The sequence below is a fragment of the Oncorhynchus tshawytscha genome, linkage group LG06, assembly GCF_018296145.1.
Source record: "Oncorhynchus tshawytscha isolate Ot180627B linkage group LG06, Otsh_v2.0, whole genome shotgun sequence".
Classification (NCBI taxonomy): Eukaryota; Metazoa; Chordata; class Actinopteri; order Salmoniformes; family Salmonidae; genus Oncorhynchus; species Oncorhynchus tshawytscha.
Window position 1 is genome coordinate 66159658 of NC_056434.1, and position 25071 is coordinate 66184728.

A 25071-nucleotide genomic window follows, 5' to 3' on the forward strand; every position below is an offset into this window, starting at 1 on the left:
AGTGAGGTGGGAATCCACACAAACACGCCTGCCTTTAAAACAAGAAAGGGGACGCATGACTGCTGTAAATTCAATTCGAAACGGGACAGGACAAGCCGTTGTCTTGTTATAAGTTTTTGGTTTGCCTTCACTTTTCTTTGAATATCATTCGTTACTAACCCGCTACCTCAGTTAAAAATGTACAGATATTTCGGAGAATTACTTACTCGTGGTGCAAGCAGTGTTCTGGCCTCGGGATGTGTTGAGTCGGCTCTTCCAGTTACCGCGTCGTTGATGAGGGTGCGCCACTACAGCGAGGTCGTGGGAGAGAAAGATGCAGATGACCCCAACTTCTTTAAAATGGTGGAGGGATTCTTTGACCGCGGTGCTAATATCGTTGAGGATAAACTGGTGGAGGACCTCAAGAACAAGGAGACGCCAGTGCAGAAGAGACACAGAGTTCGCGGAATTCTCAAGATTATCAAGCCCTGCAACCATATATTGAGTGTATCGTTCCCCATCAAGCGAGACAACGGCGAATGGGAGGTGATTGAGGGGTATCGTGCCCAGCACAGCCAACACAGGACCCCCTGTAAAGGAGGTAAAGCGGGGAAAGTGAAATGACAGTGAAGGGGCGTGGGGTCATACTGTAACTAGCATGTTCGCCAGCCTGTCAACTCCTGTTCAGATGGTTCAAATATTTTCAAACTTTCCTAAGCTACGTATGTTTCGATGCTAGCTCGCTAATATTGACTTTTAAAACTACTTTGTGTGAGGACGCGGCTGGTTTCCATGTCTCGCTAGCTACTTTGACAGTCAAATCATGCCCCCCCGGGGGGCCACGCAAATCAACATAGCTAACTTACGTTAACGTTACCACCTTAAGGTAATATGCATTGGCTTAATTACTAACTAGGTAGCTTAGCTATCCATCACCAAGCCAGCTAGATAAGTTATGACACACGTACAACCGTATTCTGTTGCTAGTACTCCATGTACAATGATGTAATAAATCAAACTATAAAACGAAAGCTGATGCACAAAAGGTCTTTCGTCAGTCACCGGGCAAATTAGCATTGAGGTTGCAGGGGCCTACCTTCTTTTGTCTTCTTCTGAGGTTTAACGGCGGTTGGCATCCAATTTGTTGCATTACCGCCACCTACTAGACTGGAGTACAACTCCCTTATACTTTGCTTAATTTTTTAAAATATATATAAGTACCCTACCATCTAACACTACTCACTAATTTCAAAATGAACATCACCCTACTCCACTAATGCAATGTATTTATTCCTACCTCATGCCATTCTGAAAGGATGGGACATCACCACTTAATGGTGACCCTGTAACTCTTCTGATGTCAAGTCTCGCACACTTAAATATCTCTCTGCAGCTGTCACCACAACCTCAATTTTCTGCGTCTTCCATTTCATCCCTGCAGTACAGTTGATAACCATTGCTATGAATGCTAAAAATCCAATCTTACTGAAACGTATCACTTTTTGGCCTATCCCTCTGTACTGGTATATCGCTACTACTCTCACCACTCCTTCCCCTTAACTCGTCTTCCTCTACTTTCTAAACTGCCTCAGCATATGACAACCTCTGCACTACTCTAACCGTGGAAACCTTAACCTGACTCTCTCGTACGGGACATTTCTGATCCCCAGCTCTGTGGGCACCCCTACAATTAATACATGTTCTACTACTTTCCCCAATACTACAAATTCCTTTGTCTCATGCCCTTCTGCACACTTCTCACACCTTTGACCCTCCCTCCTACACACTGCTGCCACATGCCCATAAGCTTGGCACCTGTAACATCGTAATGTATTCGGCACAGACGCTTGTACAGGAAAACGTATATATCCTAACTTAAACTTAAAAGAACAGACAATGACTCTTATGTTTCCCCACTCTCACCACCCTGTCTGTGTTGCATCAAACAACGAGCATCACATACACCGGGAATCGTTCCCCTTAGCTGGTCAACTTTTATATTTACTGCTACCCCAGTTATCACTCCTTTCATTGGTGCCCTTTTCTTGAAAGCGAAACAATTAACTTTTCTTGCCCCTATTTGTTTACTCCGAGTGCCTACTCCCTCTGACCAACAGAAACACAAACAATTATCACTAGACCACTTCTGGTTACCCTCACCGATTCCACATTACACATCTCTTTTCTTCACCCACCATGAAACCAAAAATGGATCAGCCAAAAGGCAAGAGTACACTTTTTCCATAAACTTCACTCCTACTGTCTGACTCATCTTTTTCTGACCCTTGGCGCATACCTTGGTCTCCGATAACTTCACCACAACTATCACCTCCGATACTTCCTCCGATACTCCTCCTGTCTTCAGCTCCCTCTGCTTACGATTTCTATTAAAAAAATCTTTAAAAGCATCCTTTTTTCAACATTTTTATCAGACTCAAGTTCACTCTCTTCTTCCCTCTCTCTTAGACCTCCTCTCCCTCTCTTTTTCTCTCCATTCCTCCTCTGTTTTCAAGTATACGTATCCTTATGATATTACTGCACTACTCCTGGCAACCATCTTGTTCTTGCTTTCTCTAGTGACTCCATTTCCCTCACATCGAACTGTGTGATACCCAGGGAAACGGAAAGTAGGTTGAAAATACTGTATCCCTTTACTACCACTCTCAGCAGAGAGTGGTAGTAAATAGTTAATCTGTGTCGTTTTTCAATGGGAGCATATGAAGCACAGTGGGCAGAACAAGCAAGGAGGTGGGCAAAGCACAAGCTAGATCTTATTGGCGCATTGTAGAATATATTTGCATATTTCCGTTAGGGAACGCTGCCTCGGAAGTGCGCATGTGCACAAACTCAATTTGACCTTGCACTCCTAAACATTGCAATTTTTTAAAAACTGACAAAGCATCAAGTCTAAAATGTAGGGCACTGTGTTCATAACAGATTCAGTTTTGAGAACAGAAAAATGTATTGTGATCAGATGTTTCGTCGTTGAGAGCATTTGCAGAATGTCAGCACAGTTTCACCGTATTCCATCTCCTCCCACTACCCACGACTGGACTTCCTCTCACTACCATATTTGTGACTCGTTTCAGGAAAATAGGTGTATGTCATGCATCACTAATTCACAAGAGCGCCATTTGAACGTAAACATTTATTTTTGATCAAAATGTGTTTTTTTAGAAGAAATGCCTTCTGGAACATGTGAACTTTCATGTGCATTAATAACAAACTTGTATGCCGTCTGTAAATACAAATAAAAATTTAAATAAAATAAAATGTGTAGGTAATCAGTATGTGTAGGTAATCCTTTCTAACATGGCTTTTTTGAAAGATATCACGTAGTAGAACTGCCCTTACAGAAATCCCCTTACACTTGTATATGGTAGTAGTTTTGGAATTGTTAGCTAGACTACTTGTTGGTTATTACTGCATTGTCGGAACTAGAAGCACAAGCATTTCACTACACTCGCATTAACATCTGCTAACCATGTGTATGTGACAAATAAGATTTGATTTGACATAAGTGTTGCTCTCCACTTTCTGGAGGAACGAGTTTTGAAATCAGTGGAATTAGAGTCTGATAGCTAAGAAGATGGAGAAGATTGTGACATTTGATTGCAAATATGCAGACTGAGTCAAAGAACGTACAGAAGGCTGTTGTATAAAACACCCGTTACATCTTAAAACTAATGAGAACAGTGACATCTGTGACATAGAGGGAGAAGCAAATGGGTAAGAGAGTCTAGCTAGCCACATTTTCAGATTTGATACATTTCTAATTTTGTCAGTTGTAATTCGCTTCAAGTTAGTGTACTGTTAGCTACCGTTAGCTGGCTGGCTAGTTAGCTAACGTTACGTGTATGATCTGTGTAGTAATATTATTCGTATCTCAGAGCCATTCGCATTGCTAGTTATGGCCTAATGTTAGCTAGCTAACATTGAACCTGGTTGGTTAGCTACCTTCAAATTCATGCAGGGTAGTAACGTTATGAGTTGGGATAATGGTTAATTGTTTAGCTAGCTAGCTACATGTCTAAACAAGACTCCACGATGCAGGTAACTATTTCGATAGAATGTTTGACGTCACTGTGACAACTGTTGCCTAGTGGTTAGAGCATAATGGGCCAGTAACCAAAAGTTTGCTGAATCAAATCCCCGAGCTGACAAGGTAAAAAAATCTGTTGTTTTGCCCCTGAGCAAGGCAGGTAACCCACTGTTTCCCCTGCGTCGAAGATGTCGATCAAGGCAGAGGGGTTGGGTTAAATACGGAAGACACATTTCAGTTGAACAACTGACTATGTATTTTCCCTTTCCCTAAATCCTTTCCCTAAATTCGCAGAATAACTGATGAATTTACGAATGCTCAACACCTGTTGAATATGGCCAGTGTCAGTAAACGTTGGCAAAAAAGCATAATTAAATTATTACCAGCAACACAGCTGCTGTCACCAATGCTCTGGATAATATAACAGCCTAACCTGCTCTGCTTGGGCAAGTAAAATGGTCAGTGAGATGTTCTCTCATTTGTGTCTGTAGGTAGCTAGCCAACGTTAGCCAGTTAGCTTGGGTGCTTGACTGCTGCTGTTAGGTCAGAACACTCGGATCAACCCTACATTATGGCCAGAGCGTCCAGTGTGTGCTCTGAATGCTCCGAGAGCGAAACGGCTCTGAATTTACGAATGGCCAACCTGACAGTGCTCTGAGTTTACAAATGCCCAGAGCACACACTGGCACTCAAATCAAATCACATTTTATTTGTCACATGCGCCGAATACAACAGGTGTAGGTAGACCTTACAGTGAAATGCTTACTTACAAGCCCTTAACCAACAATGCAGTTTTAAGAAAAATACACAAAAAAAAGATAAGAATAACAAATATTTAAAGAGCAGCAGTAAATAATAGCGGCACTATATACAGGGGGTTACCGGTACAGAGTCAATGTATTGAGGTAATATGTACATGTAGGTAGAGTTATTAAAGTGACTATTCATCGATAATAACAGAGTAGCAGCAGCGTGGGGGGTCAATACAAATATTCTGGGTAGCCATTTGATTAGATGTTCAGGTTGTCTTATGGCTTGGGGGTAGAAGCTGTTTAGAAGCCTCGGAAGCTGTTTTGAATATTACATTTACGAACACACCCATATTATAAGCCAACCTTTAGTCTTGATATCTTTGGTTGTTTAGTACATTAGTACATGGCCTCACATGTGAATCCTTAAAGAGATGGGTGGGGCTGGCTTAAGAGGGTGTGAACGATGCTGAATGGGTTTAGACAAAAGTGCTCTCCGGTAGGTACCAAAACAATCAAGGGCCATTTTCTCAAAGGTGAGGTTACAAGTTTATCAACTTTCAAAGCAGAATGACTTTCCCATTGTTCCTCAACAGTAGTGTATGATATAGAATTGAGTTGCTACTTTTATCCAATGTAAAAAAAACAGCATTTAAAATGTTGCTACATAACACCGAATCCAGCCGGTCGGTCACATTTTGGTGGTGAGAGAACATTCTAAACGGATGCCTCAGCTTTACAGCCCCTGTGAAGTATCTGGATTACCCCTACTGTCTGTGGTGGTAGCTGATTGGAAGGGGAGACACTATATGGACACACCTGCGGCCTAAGCGTCAGATCAAAATTTAAGGGGCTGGTCCAACTCAAGGCGTCATAAAAAAAAATGCGCCCCCCTCCTAAACATTCCAAATATTTTCACCTGACTCTCCCCTTTCACTGTAAAATACATTGAATACCCTCCCCCTTCATATAATTAACTCATAATGTTTATGACCAACTGTAGCGACCCTGGATATCGACTTTGCCACTTCAGCATGCTTTTGTGGCACAGTCGATGCCACGCAGGACTACAGGCCAGAAGGTTGAGGGTTCGCCGACCACCACAGACAAGGTCACTCTCCCTGCCATGTTTCATAACACTATGATCAGAGCCGGCTGTAGACAATGGTCAGGTAGGGGGGAATCTGATTTTCAACATTTTGATGCCATATTTGTAATTATATTAAATATTTGCTGCGAATTTTCCACAAACGGGTTTCTGTACCAATCCACCACACAACCAATAAACAAAGCATACTGACTTTGGGCACTTAAATATCATGGTTTGTGTTTTCAACACCACAATAAAAAGACTGTCAATCTCTATGAACAGAAAATGCATCCCTCCCTGCCTTGTAGGCTTACCCAGTATCAAAAGCTTGGCATTCTCTGAATGTCATTAAACTTTTTGGTGTTTTGTAATGTATTTTTCCATTCATCAATTGGTCGCTGCACAGTTAGGATATATAGATTTTTTAAATTTTATTTGTCAGTATAAAAAGAAAGCACAATAAAGCCAGGGACTTATTTCCATTGTAGTCCCTATTTATTTTTACAAAAATACATATACCATAACAGAGATGAAAAAATGCTCAACCTCCCAGATGAGTAGGAGGGGGTACAATTTTCACCAGCTTGTTTAGCATGTAGCTTATTCTTTAGATGTTTGGCCAGCTGGTGAACCATGATGTGCAGCCATAATCAAAGTGACACTGGACTTTTGCATTTGCCTTTAGGGTGTCTATAGCTAGGTTTCCATTCAGTTGGCAACATATTTTAATGTGAATATTCAAAAATCCATTAAAAAGTATATGCCATTGGAGTTTCTTTTTAAGAAAATTTAGCATCAGACAACATGACAGGGAAGATTTTAATTTACAGAACCTTTTGAACATTTTAATGGACATCCTTATGCATTCAGATCTGACCTGGCGCAGCCAGTGCCATCAATAAATGAGAGATGTTGGCAAAATGATAATTGTTTACTCTGAAAAAAATGTAAACTACGGTAGACCTGCACACTTCAATGCAAAAGATCAACTGACTGTTCATCTGTTAAATACTGCGCTGCCTGTCGGACACTTGAAATTATAATAGCCTATCTAATAGGTCCAATTAAATGAGCATGGTAATTTGTTGAATGGCTACTTTGGGAATATGAACTCGTCCATGGCCAGAAAAGCTGAGAAAAGTATTCTGCAATGGTTACGATATGTATTAATGTTTATAAATAAAGTATTGTCTACTTGAGAAATTTGACATTACACTATTCAGACGTAGTGGTCTACAAATGTCAATGGTAAAGGTGAACCATCTGTTCTACCATTAAACTGTGCATCGGATCGCATAGAGCAAATTACTTTAATCTATTTACTACTGTGAAGTGGGTCCAATTAAATGAGATGGGACAAATGGTAGGCTATCCGAACTTATTCTACAGTCTCGGCCGAAAACATTGGCAACCTTGCACTTTTTTCAAATAATGCACCATTTCTTCCAGAAAACGTGTGAAATTTAAAAAAATTGGTGTGCAGTTTAACTAAACAAAATCAGAATAATTGACAATCTTAGCTTATTCCACAAAGAAATCCTAAAATGGCCAAGACAATATTGGCACCTTCTAGAAGTAGTTAGAAATAATTAGATTTCAAGCAGGTCATTTTCCTTTATGTTGGAATTGAACTCGCCAATGGGGAGTTGCAGGTACCTGCAACATACTAATCACATTCAACCAGTTTGAATAGAGAAAATGACTCCTTCTCCTGCTTTGTGTACCGCAATGAGTATGGAGAGAAGAAAGAAAACCAGAAAATTATCTGATGTCAGACAAGATTGTAGCCAATCTCCAGAGACCTTGATGTTCCTTTTTCCACCGTACGTAATGTTATCAACAAGTTAAAAGGCCCATGCCACTGTAGCCAACCTCCCTGGACGTGGCCACGAGAGAACTTGATGTTCCTTTTTCCACCGTACGTAATGTTATCAACAAGTTAAAAGGCCCATGCCACTGTAGCCAACCTCCCTGGACGTGGCCACGAGAGAACTTGATGTTCCTTTTTCCGCCGTACGTAATGTTATCAACAAGTTAAAAGGCCCATGCCACTGTAGCCAACCTCCCTGGACGTGGCCACGAGAGAACTTGATGGAAGATTGCAGTGAAGGATTCCTTGAATGGTGGAGAAAGCACCTCAGTCAACTGCCACACAGATTCGAGCTGACTTTCAGACACAAGGTATGACATGTTGTGCTGCTCCTGTCATAGACTGGAATGACCCCCGACAGAGGCAGCCCGACTATATTTAACCTGTGATGAGGATATGAATTCTTGAACCTTAAGTGCCTGCTTGCCTCACTCATCTCAGTGAAATGTACGGTGTCAGCCAGTTTCTCTGTATTCAACTTTATGCCATGAATTAGGGATCCAGAAACCGAGACCCTGTTGTTTCTTGTTAGGCTAGCTAGGCCATCATTGTAAACAATAATTTGTTCTTAACAGACTTTCCTAGTTAAATAAAATGTTCACCAGTAGCCAGCCATTGAGTAAAAGCCATAGTACAGAAATGCTGGCACTGGCGATGACGGGGGCGGTGTTAGAATAATTTTTGGCACCTGCCACGGTTATTGGAATGAAAACTCTCTGGCATTACATCTCTGGGCACTGAGCCTTGGTATTGATGGGTGCACTGGAATCTCTGTTTGGCTCCCTGTCCAAAGATGACCTGAGTTTGGTACAGGAAGACATGACATTACCCTGAATATTTGAGGTGGCTTTTCTAATTTGAACCTCAATTCTGTTATGTTAGTCGATTCTGAGTCATGTCCATATGTCAGCTGACTTACAGTAGACCTATGGCAGATGGTTGAAATCTGGATGAAATCTGATTTCTTAAAAGAATGTTGGTGATGAAGCTAGTCACAATCAAACAATTCTCTCCCTCTGGAAATATATTACACTTCTTTCAATCACAATCCTGTTAGGTCTGCTTTTGAATTGCACACCTTCCCAAAACCAGTTCTCTGCATCAAGTTTGAACCATCAGCCTCATGTTGCACTAATTAGAAATACCCTACACTTTATGCAGCTATTAAAAGCTTCAGTGTCTTCAGAAGTGGAAAGTTTGAGGTCCTGTATGTAGAGCAGCCATACTCTATAGGTGGACTGCCGACCTGATCCGGACACAAAACGAGGTCATTACGGACCGCGGGTCCCGACCATTAAAAGAAAAGTCACTTTTTTGGGGAATTTGGTCGTGATTTCACTCCTGGTATCATATGAAGATCCATAAGACATGGACAATTTGTAGAATTGCAGGAAATTATCTTTGAAACGGCAACATTTTCCCATCGCTCCATAGCAAAATGTCTATAACTGTATAATCGTGGTGGCAGGGTAGCCTAGTGGTTAGAGCATTGGATTAGTAACCGAAAGGTTGCAAGAGCTGACAAGGTACAAATCTGTCGTTCTGCCCCTGAACAGGCAGTTAACCCACTGTTCCTAGGCCGTCATTGAAAATAAGAATTTGTTCTTAACTGACTTGCCAAGTTAAATAAAGGTAAAAATAATTGGAGGAAATTAGATTTACAACTGCTCATTTGTCTCTCTGCCAATGAGGGTATGAACAGTTTGGGGTTGCAAGGTGGGGGTTTGTTACTATGTTGATGAATGAAAATATCCATCCGGACCTTTGCCACCCAGGACATTTGTGTGCCCATACCTCAAATACTATTTGAGTACCCCTGCCTGGTATAGTGGTAAAAGTCAGTGAACAAGACGGTCCTGCCAGGAGCACATTTAGTTTCCAGCTCAATGTTTTTCCTCATTGTGGGGTAGAGGAGTGGAGGGGGGCCGGCGGTCTCAGGAGTGAGAGTGTTTTATTAGTTTAAACACCTGGCTGCCACCCAGGCGTGAGCTGGTTGCCCCATTCAAAGCCGATGGTGAAGTTGACTAAAAATAAAGTGATGTATGTCAGACACATGGAGTAATTACTTGGGATTCCCATTCAAAAGTGTTAGCTTTTTTAAAATCTGCCTTCCCGGGAAAAAAACTCGTTTGAAAATGTAAGTCACATTACAAGCCCATAGCTTGGTGCAACCCGGTTCAGCCTAATCAAATCCCCTCAGTGAGCAATAGCGCTAGACGGAGGTGTGGTTTCACCACCCTCGCGTGCAAGCCTCTCCTCTCTACGGAGCTCTACTGTAAGCTAAATTTCCTTTCGTAGGATAGCTGTAGGCAAAGTCATTAATATTCATGAGTTACATCTGGTGATTTGTTGGGCCTTCTTGCTTGTGTGACATCATACAGATGCACTGCAAAGCCTTCTGTTTAGCTTGCTCACCGACATTAGCAGTAAGCACAGAACGACTTAGGAAACCCAGCTTCGGCTTAATTAAATGTGGGAAAAAATAAAAGCCTCACCAGCTAGCTACCAATCAATTTTATTTTCACTGTCCGATCATTCATACATTCCAAGAACACAGGATGAGATGTTACTATCCTTTGTGCAAGCACTTCCAAGAGTTAATGAACAGTGAGCGTGGTGAAATTTGGGGAGCGCATCGTCAGTAGTGTACCTTTTGGTTCCTAGGGTGTTTCGGCCTTTCACACTATACACCCTCCCCAAAGGCGGCCAGCGACAGTGTGATCAATCCTACGCTTGCGTCCCATTCCCAATTAGTCATAGGAGTTGCCTTGTTGTTGATAGCCAACATCCCATGGGACTATGCATGGCAGGGGCGTCCTCCTCCCTGAGTCAAGCATTGTTGACTGCATACCTCCTGGCCCTCTCACTTCGGGGCCCAGCTGGGGTCTTTCCTCTTCATCCAGAGCCACTGACTGCTGCCTTCTGCCGCCTCCGATACAGCTTTGATTGCCGAACGCTGGCTCTGGCCCTTAATTCCCAGGTCTCTAAGCAGTCTGGTTGTAGATGTTGCCACAAAACCTCTACAGCCCACCTCCACTGGTCGGACTTCTGTGTTCCAGCCATGATGCCGTGCTTCGGCAGCTAGATCAGCATAGCGCAGATGTTTTCGCTCATAAGCCTCATCTACTGAGTCCTCCCAGGGTACTGTGAGCTCAATGATGAAGACCTTATTGAGCGAACGGGACCAGAGCACCATGTCAGGTCTTAGGGTGGTGGTTGCGATCTCCGGAGGAAACACAAGTTGCCGGCCAATGTCAGCTAGCATTTTCCAGTCGCGGGCCAAGCACAGCTGGTCTCGCTCTAATGGTGTAGAGCCGCTCTTCGGTGGTTTAGCCCCTTCGCGGACAAAGTTTGTCCGTAAGGAGTGTGATGCTGCTGTGGGTGGTAGGGAGTTGGTGGCAGCTCGCTTGTCCTCCAGGGCGGACGCAAGGTTTTTAAGGACTTGGTTGTGACGCCAAGTGTAGCGTCCTTGGGTGAGGCTTGTTTTACACCCTGTGAGAATGTGCCTGAGGTTGGCTGGCATGGAACAGAGGGCACAGTCCGGATCTTCACCATACCATTGGTGAAGATTAACTGGTGTTGGAAGGACGTCATATGTTGCTCTGATGGAAAAACTCAACCGCCTCGCTTCCATGGCCCACAGATCCTTCCAGCTGATCATCCTCTTCTCCACACTGTCCCATCGAGTCCACTGTCCCTGTTTGGCAAGAGAGACTGCCTTGGCCCACCTTGCAGCCTCCTCCTGATGGCGTACTTCCTGCACTACCATCTTCCGCCGCTCGGGTGCAGTGGCCTTACTCCAAGCAGCACGGCTAGTTAGCCCAAGGCCTCCTCTCCCTTGCTGAACATGACCCACAATGTCAGCATGTCTGAGGGCTGCTGTTGCCTCCTGGACTGCTTTTCCTGGCCTCCATTTTCGCCCAGTTGCCAAGGTCGGCGCGTTGTTGCTCACCCCTGGGTCTCGAGATTCATTCAGTGTCATCTGGAGCCTGGTTTTTGCACACTTGAATTCCTCTGTTAGACTGGTGAGGGGCAGCTTGAGGACACCATCTCCATAGAGGCCTATGGTGGTAAGGCATCGTGGAACTCCGAGCCACTTCTTTAAGTAGCCTGTGACTCCTCTTTCCATCTTCTCCACTGTTGAGATTGGACCCTCATACAGTGCTAAGGGCCACAACACCCGGGGTAGGAGACCAAACTGCAGACACCAGGCCTTTAACTTTCCAGGTAGCTGGGTGTTGTCGATGGACTGTAGGCTACTACTGATGTCTTTGCACAGCTGTTGCACCTGGTCTCTGTCCTTCAGGCTTGCATCATACCACCTTCCAAGGCTTTTTACTGGCTGCTCAGACACTGTTGGGATTTGGTCATCTCCGATGAAGAATTTCAGGTCAGAGAGTACTCCCTTCACAATCGAGATGCTGCGTGACTTGGATGGTTTAATCTTCATACGGGCCCTGCTACCAATCAATTTTATTTTCACTGTCCGATCATTCATAAAACAAATCCACGAATTGTTATTTTTACCTTTCCATAAACTCTGTTGCTTGATATGTGCAAGTTGACCCAAATGTATTAAAGAACAGGAAGTCCAAGATTCGTTGGCTAGTAGTGGCTACATTTCAGTCATTTACGTTAGTTATCCTCTGAAATGCGGCGGACAATGGATAAACTAACAATAAGTTGCACATAAACTCAGCAAAAAAAGAAACATCCTTTTTTCTGGACCCTGTCTTTCAAAGATAATTCATAAAAATCCAAATAACTTCACAGATCTTTGTTGTAAAGGGTTTACACTGTTTCCCATGCTTGTTCAATGAACCATAAACAATTAATGAACATGCACCTGTGGAACGGTTGTTAAGACACTAACAGCTTACAGACGGTATGCAATTAAGGTCACAGTTATGAAAACTTAGGACACTAAAGAGGCCTTTCTACTGACTCTAAAAAACACAAAAAGAAAGATGCACAAGGTCCCTGCTCATCTGTGTGAACTTGCCTTAGGCATGCTGCAAGGAGGCATGAGGACTGCAGATGTGGCCATGGTAATAAATTGCAATGTTCGTACTGTGAGATGCCTAAGACAGCGCTACAGGGAGACAGGACGGACAGCTGATCGTCCTCGCAGTGGCAGACCACATGTAACAACACCTGCACAGGATCGGTACATCCGAACATCACACCTTAGGTACAGGATGGCAACAACAACTGCCCGAGTTACACCAGGAATGCACAATTTCTCCATCTGTGCTCAGTCTGTCCGCAATAGGCTGAGAGAGGCTGGACTGGGGGCTTGTAGGCCTGTTGTAAAGCAAGGTCCTCACCAGACATCACCGGCAACAACGTCGCCTATGGACACAAACCCACTGTCGCTGGACCAGACAGGACTGGCAAAAAGTGCTCTTCACTGACGAGTCGCGGTTTTGTCTCACCAGGTGTGATGGTCGGATTAGCATTTATCGTCAAATGTAATGAGCATTACACCGAGGCCTGTACTCTGGAGCAGGATCAATTTGGAGGTGGAGGGTCCGTCATGGTCTGGGGTGGTGTGTCACAGCATCGGACTGAGCTTGTTGTTGTTGCAGGCAATCTCAACACTGTACGTTACAGGGAAGACATCCTCCTCCCTCATGTGGTACCCTTCCTGCAGGCTCATCCTGACATGACCCTCCAGCATGACAATGCCACCAGCCATACTGCTCGTTCTGTGTGTGATTTCCTGCAAGAAATCTCAATCCCATTGAGCATGTCTGGGACCTCGTCTGGGACCTCGTCTGGGACCACATCTGGGACCACGTCTGGGTGAGGGCTAGCCCCCCCCAGAAATGTCCAGGAACTTGCAGGTGCCTTAGTGGAAGAGTGGGGTAACATCTCACAGCAAGAACTGGCAATTCTGGTGCAGTCTATGAGAAGGAGATGCACTGCTGTACTTAATGCAGCTGGTGCCCACACCAGATACTGACTAATACTTTTGATTTTGACCACCCCTTTGTTCAGGGAAACATTATTCAATTTCTATTAGTCACATGTCTGTGGAACTTGTTCAGTTTGTCTCAGTTGTTGAATCTTGTTATGTTCATACAAATATTTACACATGTTAAGTTTGCTGAAAATAAATGCAGTTGACAGTGAGAGGACGTTCCTTTTTTTGCTGAGTTTTTCTGAAAATGAACTAGTCGCCAGTTGTTGCCAATGGCATTCTAATTTTTAACCCGTAGGCTATTGTAGCCAGTGTGCCCATGAGCTCCCAAGTATAGTTAGCAGTGTTTGGCGTCCACGATTAGCTAACAGTTAGTTGGCTACTGCCTGGCCAGTGTGAACCAGCATGCTAGCTACGTTTCAGTCAGTAGTTATCCTAAATGCGGTGGTCACTGGATAAACTAGCTATGAGTTGAACGTAAGTTGGTGAAAACTAACTTGTAGCCAGTTGTTGCCCATGGTGGAATCATATCTAACCAGCTGGCTCCTGAAGCCTATGTGACATGTCTATACCAATGAGCTCCAGAGTCTAGGTGCAGAAAGTGGCTGAGGTGAATCAAACCCTGTAGCTAGCTAACAAGCACTCCTTTGCGACAATGTTACTGGGATGCAGGAATATTAGATGTCTTCATTTTAAGATCACTGTCATTGAAGTTGGTGGTTACTACTGGTTTTAGATCCGGAGGGAGAGAAATTGTCCGCAAAGGGCTCAGAGTGATGTCCCACACCCAATAATCCTCAACCAATCACCCAACGGCTATTAATGACTTTGCCTCCGGCTATCCGACGAATGTAAACTTTACCTACTGTGACTGATACTGGGTAACTGCAACCATTTTGTGCAGTAATCAAATCAAATGTTATTGGTCTTTACACATGGTTATCAGATGTTTTTGCGAGTGTAGCGAAATGCTTGTAAGGACTAGAAGCGAGGAGCCGACCGAGAGGGCTGCCATCTTGGTTAAAACTGACTACCTGCAATAACTACGAGAGGCCAAGTATGAAATGGAGATTAAGTTAATGGCGGAGGAGGTTTTAGAAAGTGGATAGTGTAGCATTTCACTTGTTTTATTGTACAGCAACTTATAGGCTTATTGTTTTCATCATGTATAAGGTACAGGTATACCATTTTCCTAATATTCTCATACACACCTACTCTAGCTAGAGAATGAAAATGGGAAAACATGACTTTTTTCAGCCAAGTCTGATATCACAGGTTTCACACCACTAACTCTGCCATGTTGTATGTTTCAGGTATCCGCTACAGCACCGAGGTGTCGGTCGATGAGGTGAAAGCCCTGGCCTCGCTGATGACATACAAATGTGCTGTCGTGGGTAAGGGCTTTTACACGCCTAGCCTTTATCTTCGAGACATCAGGCCTCCAGACATGTTTATATAGCCTGTTGTGTTTTTTCTGATCTAACCCCTTCCATTTTAAATTCCTTCAGATGTTCCATTTGGAGGAGCCAAAGCTGGAGTGAAGATCAACGTAAAGAATTACACTGTAGGTATTAGTTTGTTTCGGGATACACCAGAGTATCTTAAGAAATTGTTGATGTCCTTTCATCCCATTCTCGCAGTCACATGGCACTTTTCATTAGCTTTAGGTTGTGTTCCCTTTATGTACAAAGCAGTTTCTCAATAGACAACAAAGTCAGTTTCTACTTTATTTTGAACTTGTTTATCTGTGACTCAGAGCTTATCGTACTGGCTCACATTACCAAGTTATCTACCCCAGTGATAAGGGTGCTGTCAAGGCATGTCATTTTCATCTCACAACGTCCATTGTGATGTATTTTACCCCTAGTGCATAGATAATAACCATTGGGCACACACTGTTTGTTTCAACGCATTGACATGGAATCAATGTGGGAAATATGTTTGATTTGAACAAAGTAATCCAATTTTAATCTAATTTCAACCTGCTTTGTAAACATTGAAATTAGGGTAATACTTTATCTTAAATTAATTGACTTAACCTGACTAACAGGTTGTTACATCAATTTAATTTCAACCTAGTCATCAGATCTACATTATCAGTCAAAAGTTTATACACCTACTCATTCCAGGAGTTTTCTTTATTTGTACTATTTTCTACATTGTAGCACAATAGCGAAGACATCAAAACTATGAAATAACACATATGGAATCATGTAGTAACCACAAAAGTGTTAAACAAATGAAAATATATTTGAGATTCTTCAAAGTAGCCACCCTTTGCCTTGATTACAGCTTTGCACACCTATTGGCATTCTCTCAACCAGCTTCACACGGTAGTCACCTGGAATGCATTTCAATTTAAAGGTGTGCCTTGTTAATTTGTGGAATTTCTTTCCTTAATGAGTTTGAGCCAATCAGTTGTGTTGTGACATGGTAGGGGTGGTATACAGAAGATAGCCTTATTTGGTAAGTTTAAATCAAAAAGTTATTTGGCACATGCGCTGAATACAAGTAAGTGTAGACCTTACCATGAAAATGCTTACTTACAAGCCTTTACCCAACAGTGCAGTTAAAGAAAGAGTTATGAAAATATTTACCAAATAAACTAAATAAAATGTAACACAATAAAATAACATTAACGAGGCTACATACAGGGAGTACCGAGTCAATGTGCTGGGGTATTCGTTAGAGGTAATTTGTACATCTACAGTAGGTAGGGGTGACGTGACTATGCATAGATAATAAACAGCGAGTGGCATCAGTGTACAAAAAGGGAGGGGGGGAGGGGTGTCAATGTAAATTGTTTGGTGGCGATTGTATTAATTGTTCAGCAGTCTTATGGCTTGGGGGTAGAAGCTGTTAAGGAGCCTTTTGGTCCTATACTTGGCGCTCCGGCACCGCTAGCCGTGCGATAGCAGAGAAAACCGGCTATGACTTGGGTGACTGGAGTCTCTGACAATTTTTTGGGCTTTCCTCTGATACTGCCTGCCTAGTAGATAGGTCCTGGATGGCAGGAAGCTTGGCCCCAGTGATGTACTGGGCCGTACGCACTACCCTCTGTAGTGCCTTATGGTCAGATGCAGAGCAGTTGCCATACCAGGCGGTGATGCAATCGGTCAGGATGGTGAAGCTGTAGAACCTTTGAGGATCTGGAGACCCATGCCATATATTTTCAGTCTCCTGAGGTGGAAAAGGTGTTGTGCTCTCTTCACGACTGTCTTGGTGTGTTTGGACCATGATAGTTTGTTGGTGATGTGTACACCAAGGAACTTAACTCTCGACCCGCTACACTACAGCCCCGTCGATGTTAATGGGGGCCTGTTCGGGTCCGCCTTATCCTGTAGTCCACGTTCAGATTCTTTGTCTTGTTCACATTGAGGTAAAGGTTGTTGTCCTGGGATCACACTGCCAGGTTTCTGACCTCCTCCCTATAGACTCTCATCATTGTCGGTGATAAGGCCACTGTTGTGTTGTCAGCAAACTTAATGATGGTGTTGGAGTTGTTTTTGGCCACGCAGTTGTGGGTGTACAGGGAGCACAGGAGGGGACTAAATACACATCCCTGAGGGGCCCCAGTGTTGAGGATCAGCGTAGCAGATGTGGTGTTGCCTACCCTTACCACCTGGGGGGTGGCCCGTCAGGAAATCCAGGATCCAGTTGCAGAGGGAGGTATTTAGGGTCCTTAGCTTAGTGATGAGCTTCATGGGCACTATGGTGTTGAATGCAGAGCTGTTGTCAATGAACAGCATTCTCACATAGGTGTTCCTTTTGTCCATGTGAGAAAGGGCAGTGTGGATTGAGATTGCGTCATCTGTGGATCTGTTAGGGCTGTATGCGAATTGGAGTGGGTCTAGGGTATCCGGGAGGATGCTGTTGATGTGAGCCATGACCAGCCTTTCAAAGCACTTCATGGCTACCGACTTGAGTGCTACGAGGCCATAATCATTGAGGCAGGTTACCTTCGCTTTCTTGGGAACAGGGACTATGGTGGTCTGCTTGAAATATGTAGGTATTAAAGACTCGGTCAGGGAGAGGTTGAAAATGACACTTGCCAGTTGGTCTGCGCATGCTTTGAGTACGCGTCCTGGTAATCCGTCTGGCCCCGCGGCTTTGTGAATGTTGACTTGTTTGGCTACCGAGAGCGTTATCGCACAGTCATCCAGAACAGCTGGTGCTCTTGTGCATGCTTCAGCATTGCTTGCCTCGAAGCGAGCATAAAAGGTATTTAGCTCATCTGATAGGCTCCCGTCACTGGGCAGCTCGCATCTGGGTTTCCCTTTGTAGTCCATAATAGTTTAAGCCCTGCCACATCCGACAAGCGTCAGAGCTGGTTTGTAGGATTCCAACTCAATCCTGTAATTGACGCTTTGCTTGTTTGATGGTTCGTCTGAGGGCATAACGGGATTTCTTATACGTGTCCAGATTAGTGTCCCGTTCCTTGACAGCGGCAGCTCTAGCCTTTAGCTCGATGCGGATGTTGCCTGTAATCCATGGCTCCTGGTTGGGATATGTACGTACAGTCACTGGGGGGACGACGTCGTTGATGCACTTATTGATGACGCCGATGACTGAGGTGGTGTACTCCTCAATGCCATTGGATGAATCCCAGAACATATTCCAGTCTGTGCTCGCAAAACAGTCCTGTAACATAGCATCCGTGTCATCTGACCACTTCCATATTGAGCGAGTCACAGCTTTAGTTTTTGCTTCTAAGCTGGAATCAGGAGGATAGAATTATGGTCAGATTTGCCAAATGGAGGGTGGGGGAGAGCTTTGTATGCATCTCTGTGTGTGGAGTAAAGTTGGTCAAGTTAATTTTAAATGTTTTTATTTGGTTGTACAGAGGAGAAGTTCATTTGCGTTACCAGCCTCCGAAATTGCTGCACAAATAACTACTTTACAGAGTTCATGTAACAGACACATCTCAACATCAGCTGCTCAGAGGAGACTGCGTGAATCAGGCCTTCATGGTCGAATTGCTGCAAAGAAACCACTGCTAAAGAACAGCAATAAGAAGAAGAGACTTGCTTGGGTCAAGAAACACGAGCAATGGACATTAGACCGGTGGAAATCTTTCCTTTGGTCTTTAAAGTCCGAATTTGACATTTTTGTTTCTAACCACCGTGTCTTTGTGAGACGTAGAGCAGGTGAACGGATGATCTCCGCATGTGTGGTTCCCACCGTGAAGCATGGAGGAGGTGTGGGGGTGCTTTGCAGGTGACACTGTCTGTGATTGATTTAGAATTCAAGGCACACTTAACCAGCATGGCTACCACAGAATTCTGCAGCAATATGCCATCCCATCTGGGTTGCGCTTAGTGGGACTATCATTGTTTTTCAACAGGACAATAACCTAACACACCTCCAGGCTGTGTAAGGGCTATTTGGCAAAGAAGGAGAGCGATGGACTGCTGCATAAAATGACCTGACAATAATGACAATCACAAGACCTCAACCCAATTGAGATGGTTTGAGATTACTTGGACCACAGAGTGAAGGAAAAGCACCCAAGTGCTCAGCATATGTGTAAAATCCTTCAAGACTGTTGAAAAATCATTCCAAGTGAAGCTGGTTGAGAGAATGCCAAGTGTGTGCAAAGCTGTCATCAAGGCAATGGAAGAATCACAAATATAAAATAATTTTTTATTTGTTTAACACTTTTTTGGTTACTACATGATTTCATATATGTTATTTCATAGTTTTGATGTCTTCATTATTATTCTACAATGTAGTGGCTAATAAGCATGTTGGTGTTATTTTTATTGCAAGGTGTAGTATGTCAGTCCCACCAACCCTGCTAAGAATGGAATTATTATAAACTTTGTTTACAGGACAAATTATATTAATAGGGGGCCTGAGAATCCGAGTACCCGGGTCCTATTAGTGAATGTTAATTTATGCATAAGTGTACATTATATAAAACATGTGTTTCCATATGTGTAGGCTTACTCATATCCAGTGTATTTTCCCATCTATTCAGTGAGTGAGCGTTTCCATGTGTGTTTAGCGTCACTGGTTTCACTGAAAGTCAGTCAAACCCCTTCTGCCATGCCACCTGGCTCCTTGGTTGCACCGCCTTTCATGTAAGGCAGCCAATCGGATATGTAGCTCAACCAGACATACTGGGTAACCATGGCAGCTGCAGATTAACTCAAGACAAAGGGTAGCTACATTGAAGAATCTCAAATATAAAATATATTTAGATTTATTTAACACTTTTTAGATTGCTACATGATTCCATATGTGTTATTTCACAGTGTTGATGTCTTCACTATTCTACAATGTGGAAAATAGTCAAATTAAAGAGTAACCTTTGAGTAGGTGTCAACTTTTGACTGGTACTGTATGTATACGTAGAAATTGTGTTGAAAATTCCACAAAAAGAATCTGGTGTTTGGTCTTTCCTGAGATTTTTGATCGGGTTGAAGTCCGCCACTCCTGCGTTGTCTATGCTGTGTGCTTAGGGTTGTTGTCCTGTTGGAAGGTGACCCTTCGCCCCAGTCTGATGTCCTGAGCGCTCTGGAGCAGGTTTTCATCAAGGATCTCTCTGTAGTTTACTCCATTTATCTTTCCCTTGGTCCTGACTAGTCTCCCAGTCCCTGCATCTGAAATACTTCCACACAGCATGATGCTGCCACCACCATGCTTCACCGTAGGGATGGTGCCAGGTTTCCTCCAGATGTGATGCCTGGCATTCAGGCCAAACAGTTCAGTCTTGGTTTTATCAGACCAGATAATCTTGTTTCTGTTAACTGTGGGACCTTTATATAGACAGGTTCCTGCCTTTCCAAATCATGTCCAATCAATTGAATTTACCACAGGTGGACTCCAATCAAGTTGTAGAAACATCTCAAGGATGATAAATGGAAACAGAATGCACATGAGCTCAATTTCAAGTCTCATAGCAAAAGGTCTGAATACTTAGTAAATGTGACTCACCACCTGGATTCGGTCTTATGTAGCAACATTTGAAATAGTTATTTTTTTACGTTTGTTAAAAGTAGAGACACAGCTACAAAATGGTATATCATACACTGCATGTTTGAGGAACAATGGGAAAGTAATTCTGCTTTGAATGTTGATACATTTGTAATCTCTTTTTTGTGAAAAGGGCCTGTTTTGGTACCTACTGGAGAGCTCTCCTTTGTCTAAACCCATTCAGCATTGTTCACACCCTCTTAAGCCAGCCCCACCCATCTCTTTCAGGATTCACATGTGAGGTCAGGTGCTAAACAGTGAGTAGTGTAGTAAAGATTTAGACTAAAAGTGGTAGTAGCCTACAACAAGGAAAGATTCCCGGTAAACAAAGTGTCTAGATGATAAAAATATTTTATAAAGATTAGATGACAATTTCCCAGACACACTTGTTTAATTTGATGGGTAATGTGAAAGAAATGCTACCATCAATACCTCAGCCACATCCAGTGGTGGAAAAAGTTGTCATACTTGAGTAAATGTAAAGATACTTTTACTTCAGTCATTTTCTATTAAGGTAAGTCACCCAGGAAAATACTACTTGAGTCAAAGTATTTGCTAATAAAAAATAAAGTATCGCAAGTTAATGTAATTGTTCAAATGTACTAAAGTATCAAAAGTAAAAGTATAAATCATTTCAAATTCCTTATATTAAACCAGATGCCCATTTTATTTATAAACATTTAAAAAAAAATTGCTGACAGATAGCCAGGGGCACACTCAAACAATCAAACATTTTTCAAACAAAGAATTTGTGTTTAGTGAGTCTGCCAGATCAAGTGCAGTAGGGATGACCAGGGATGTTCTCTTGATAAGTGTGTGAATTGGACAATTTTCCTTTCAAAATGTAACTTTTGGTGTCAGGGAAAATGTATGGAGTAAAAAGTACATTCTTTTATTTTGGAATGTAGTGAAGTAAAAGTTGCAAAAAATATAAATAGTAAAGTAATGTACAGATACTTAAGTAGTACTTTAAAGTATTTTTACTGAAGTACTTACACCACTGCCCAAATGCCTTCAAACCAGTATATTAGCATACTTTATATACTGTTACACCATCACTTAACTTAAGTATGGAATACTATGTGATAAGGCCATGCAACCTGAGTGAGGTGCATACAGTGGGGCAAAAAAGTATTTAGTCAGCCACCAATTGTGCAAGTTCTCCCACTTAAAAAGATGAGAGGCCTGTAATTTTCACCATGGGTACACTTCAACTATGACAGACAAAATGAGAAAAAAAATCCAGAAAATCACATTGTAGGATTTTTTATTAATTTATTTGCAAATTATGGTGGAAAATAAGTATTTGGTCACCTACAAACAAGCAAGATTTCTGGCTCTCACAGACCTGTAACTTCTTCTTTAAGAGGCTCCTCTGTCCTCCACTCGTTACCTGTATTAAAGGCACCTGTTTGAACTTATTATCAGTATAAAAGACACCTGTCCACAACCTCAAACAGTCACACTCCAAACTCCACTATGGCCAAGATCAAAGAGCTGTCAAAGGACACCAGAAACAAAATTGTAGACCTGCACCAGGCTGGGAAGACTGAATCTGCAATAGGTAAGCAGCTTGGTTTGAAGAAATCAACTGTGGGAGCAATTATTAGGAAATGGAAGACATACAAGACCACTGATATTCTCCCTCGATCTGGGGCTCCACGCAAGATCTCACCCTGTGGGGTCAAAATGATCACAAGAACAGTGAGCAAAAATCCCAGAACCACACAGGGGGACCTAGTGAATGACCTGCGGAGAGCTGGGACCAAAGTAACAGAGCCTACCATCAGTAACACACTACGCCGCCACGGACTCAAATCCTGCAGTGCCAGAAGTGTCCCCCTGCTTAAGCCAGTACATGTCCAGGCCCGTCTGAAGTTTGCTAGAGAGCATTTGGATGATCCAGAAGAAGATTGGGAGAATGTCATATAGAAACATAGAACGTAGAAACATCATGCTTTTGGGCTGTTTTTCTGCAAAGGGCCAGGACGACTGATCCGTGTAAAGGAAAGAATGAATGGGGCCATGTATCGTGAGATTTTGAGTGAACACCTCCTTCCATCAGCAAGGGCATTGAAGATGAAACATGGCTGCGTCTTTCAGCATGACAATGATCCCAAACACACCGCCCGGGCAATGGAGTGGCTTCGTAAGAAGCATTTCAAGGTCCTGGAGTGGCCTAGCCAGTCTCCAGATCTCAACCCCATAGAAAATCTTTGGAGGGAGTTGAAAGTCCGTGTTGCCCAGCAACAGCCCCAAAACATCACTGCTCTAGAGGAGATCTGCATGGAGGAATGGGCCAAAATACCAGCAACAGTGTGTGAAAACCTTGTGAAGACTTACAGAAAACGTTTGACCTTTGTCATTGCCAACAAAGGGTATATAACAAAGTATTGAGAAACTTTTGTTATTGACCAAATACTTATTTTCCACCATAATTTGCAAATAAATTCATAAAAAATCCTACAATGTGATTTTCTGGAATTTTTTTCTAATTTTGTCTGTCATAGTTTAAGTGTACCTATGATGAAAATTACAGGCCTCATCTTTTTAAGTGGGAGAACTTGCACAATTCGTGGCTGACTAACTTTTTTGCCCCACTGTATGTACAGTACATAAACAGATGCATGTGCCATATATTTATGTGGTGGACACTTGATACGGTCACATGATATTGTTGTGGTACTGTATGTCACAAAATCATGTTGCGACCACACACAGCAAAATATTCATATCAATATTAGTTTTATATATAAGTGGATGGGTCTCTACAGAAGGTCTAAACGGTACAGCCAAATGGTTACTTGCATAGTAGCAATGTCAGAAGTAGTGTCAATTATAAATAAAATAATATACAGTATGTACAAGAACAATAACGATAGTGATAGAGGCAGGTATATGCATACAATCAATGGTAAAGTGGCTGAGCAGCAGGATAAAAAAAAATTGTTTTAAATAGTAGCAGCAACGTGTTAGGAGAGAGTCATTTGAATAGAGGCACTGCAGCTTGTGCTGATGACTGGTCTGTCCGACCCACGCATGAACAAGGGAATCTATATTCCGTCCTGCCCTTGACTTTGGTGCAGGGCATGTGATGTCCATAGCCTCTTCGTCACCGCTCACTCTGAACAAGCAGGAGATGCTGCTCTTGCTTCTTCAGCTTGACTGATTTAACAGCTTCTGGCAGATTGACAGATCTGAAGACCTGATAGTTGTTCTTCTGCCACTGCCAGCACAGGTCTGTCCTCGGCTTAGTGCTTGATGTGGGGCAGCAATTTTCTCCACACATTCCTGAAGGAAGACAGCCTAACTACACATACCTCTGGAAAATACAGAAAAAATGTAAGCTCAATAAAAGTAGTGCCAATAATGTTGGTCAATTAAATAATCAAGATGTGTTTTTGCTTTACATTCCAAGTGTTGTCATCGCTTCCTTGTAGAGATGCCACGCTGCTGCTTTTGTCACATGGGATGACAGCAGCTTTCCACCAAAGTGTTTGTGTCCTGGGTGGCATCCTGGTAATACTATTGCATTATCCTCTGCGTAGTTGTTGAAGTTCAGCACTCGCTGCAAGTCCTCATGCTTCAGGTGTAACCTGTGCTTGCTTGGGCCAGCTATGTTTTTGATGGGAGGCATTAGACTATTCTCCTTGTATGACTGGTTGAGGAGAGTCAGGCGTGTTCTGGTGAAGCTGAAAGACGAATTCCAGATACAAATATTTTAGCATTATTAAACAATGGTTGCGAAATGGCATTCTGAGAACATAACTACACACAGTTCATACACGTAATGTTCAATAGCTAGCCAGCCATCTAACGTCAGCTGGCTAGCTAACAGCAAGCTTTAACTAGCAATACAAACCTGATTGTCATAGCTTGCTAAAGTTAACCAAGTAGGTTCAATGTTAGCTAGCTAATATTAAGCTATAACTAGCAATGCGAAATGGCATTCTGAGAGAACATCACTAAAAATATTTTTACCTAAATCAGGGATTTCCTCATCGTCTGATTCATTTTCAGTCAGAGAGAGTCGACATGACACGATCGTCCTCAAGAAAGTAGTCCATCACAACTTTTTCCCGCTGACCTTTGTTGATAGCGCCTGATAAATTCAGGCCAGAAATGTTTAGCAGTAGCAACATATTTGCAGTTCTCCACGGCTAACGTTATATCTTTCGAAAACAGCAATAGAAAGGATTATCTACGCATAACGAGCAGCTCATTTTAGACACAAGATGCTACACCGCAGACCAATCCAAACTCATCGCTCTGCATGTCCAGTACACTCATTATCTCAGCCAATCATGGCTAGTGGGAAGGTTGTGGTCTTTTTCTGTGGCTAAACCAACTAGGCCTGTAATTTTAAGTTTTATTCGTATTTACAGGTGGCATACAAGTTTTGATATTAAGGCACATGAAAGTTCACATGTTCGAGAAGGC

At 42.8% G+C, this 25071-nt stretch overlaps 1 protein-coding gene across 2 annotated transcripts in view; it reads left to right on the forward strand.

The window, feature by feature from the left end:
- Positions 1-25071, forward strand: part of LOC112252921 (glutamate dehydrogenase, mitochondrial) — a 44674-nt gene continuing 19603 nt past the window's right edge. The window contains exons 1-3 of one of the 2 annotated variants that reach the window (XM_024424624.2): positions 1-580; positions 14967-15047; positions 15162-15217. In XM_024424624.2, coding sequence (XP_024280392.1) covers positions 178-580; positions 14967-15047; positions 15162-15217 — 540 coding nt within the window. In that variant the 5' untranslated portion in view covers positions 1-177. The remainder of the gene's footprint in view (positions 581-14966; positions 15048-15161; positions 15218-25071) is intronic. The other variant, XM_024424623.2, reaches the window with a different exon arrangement.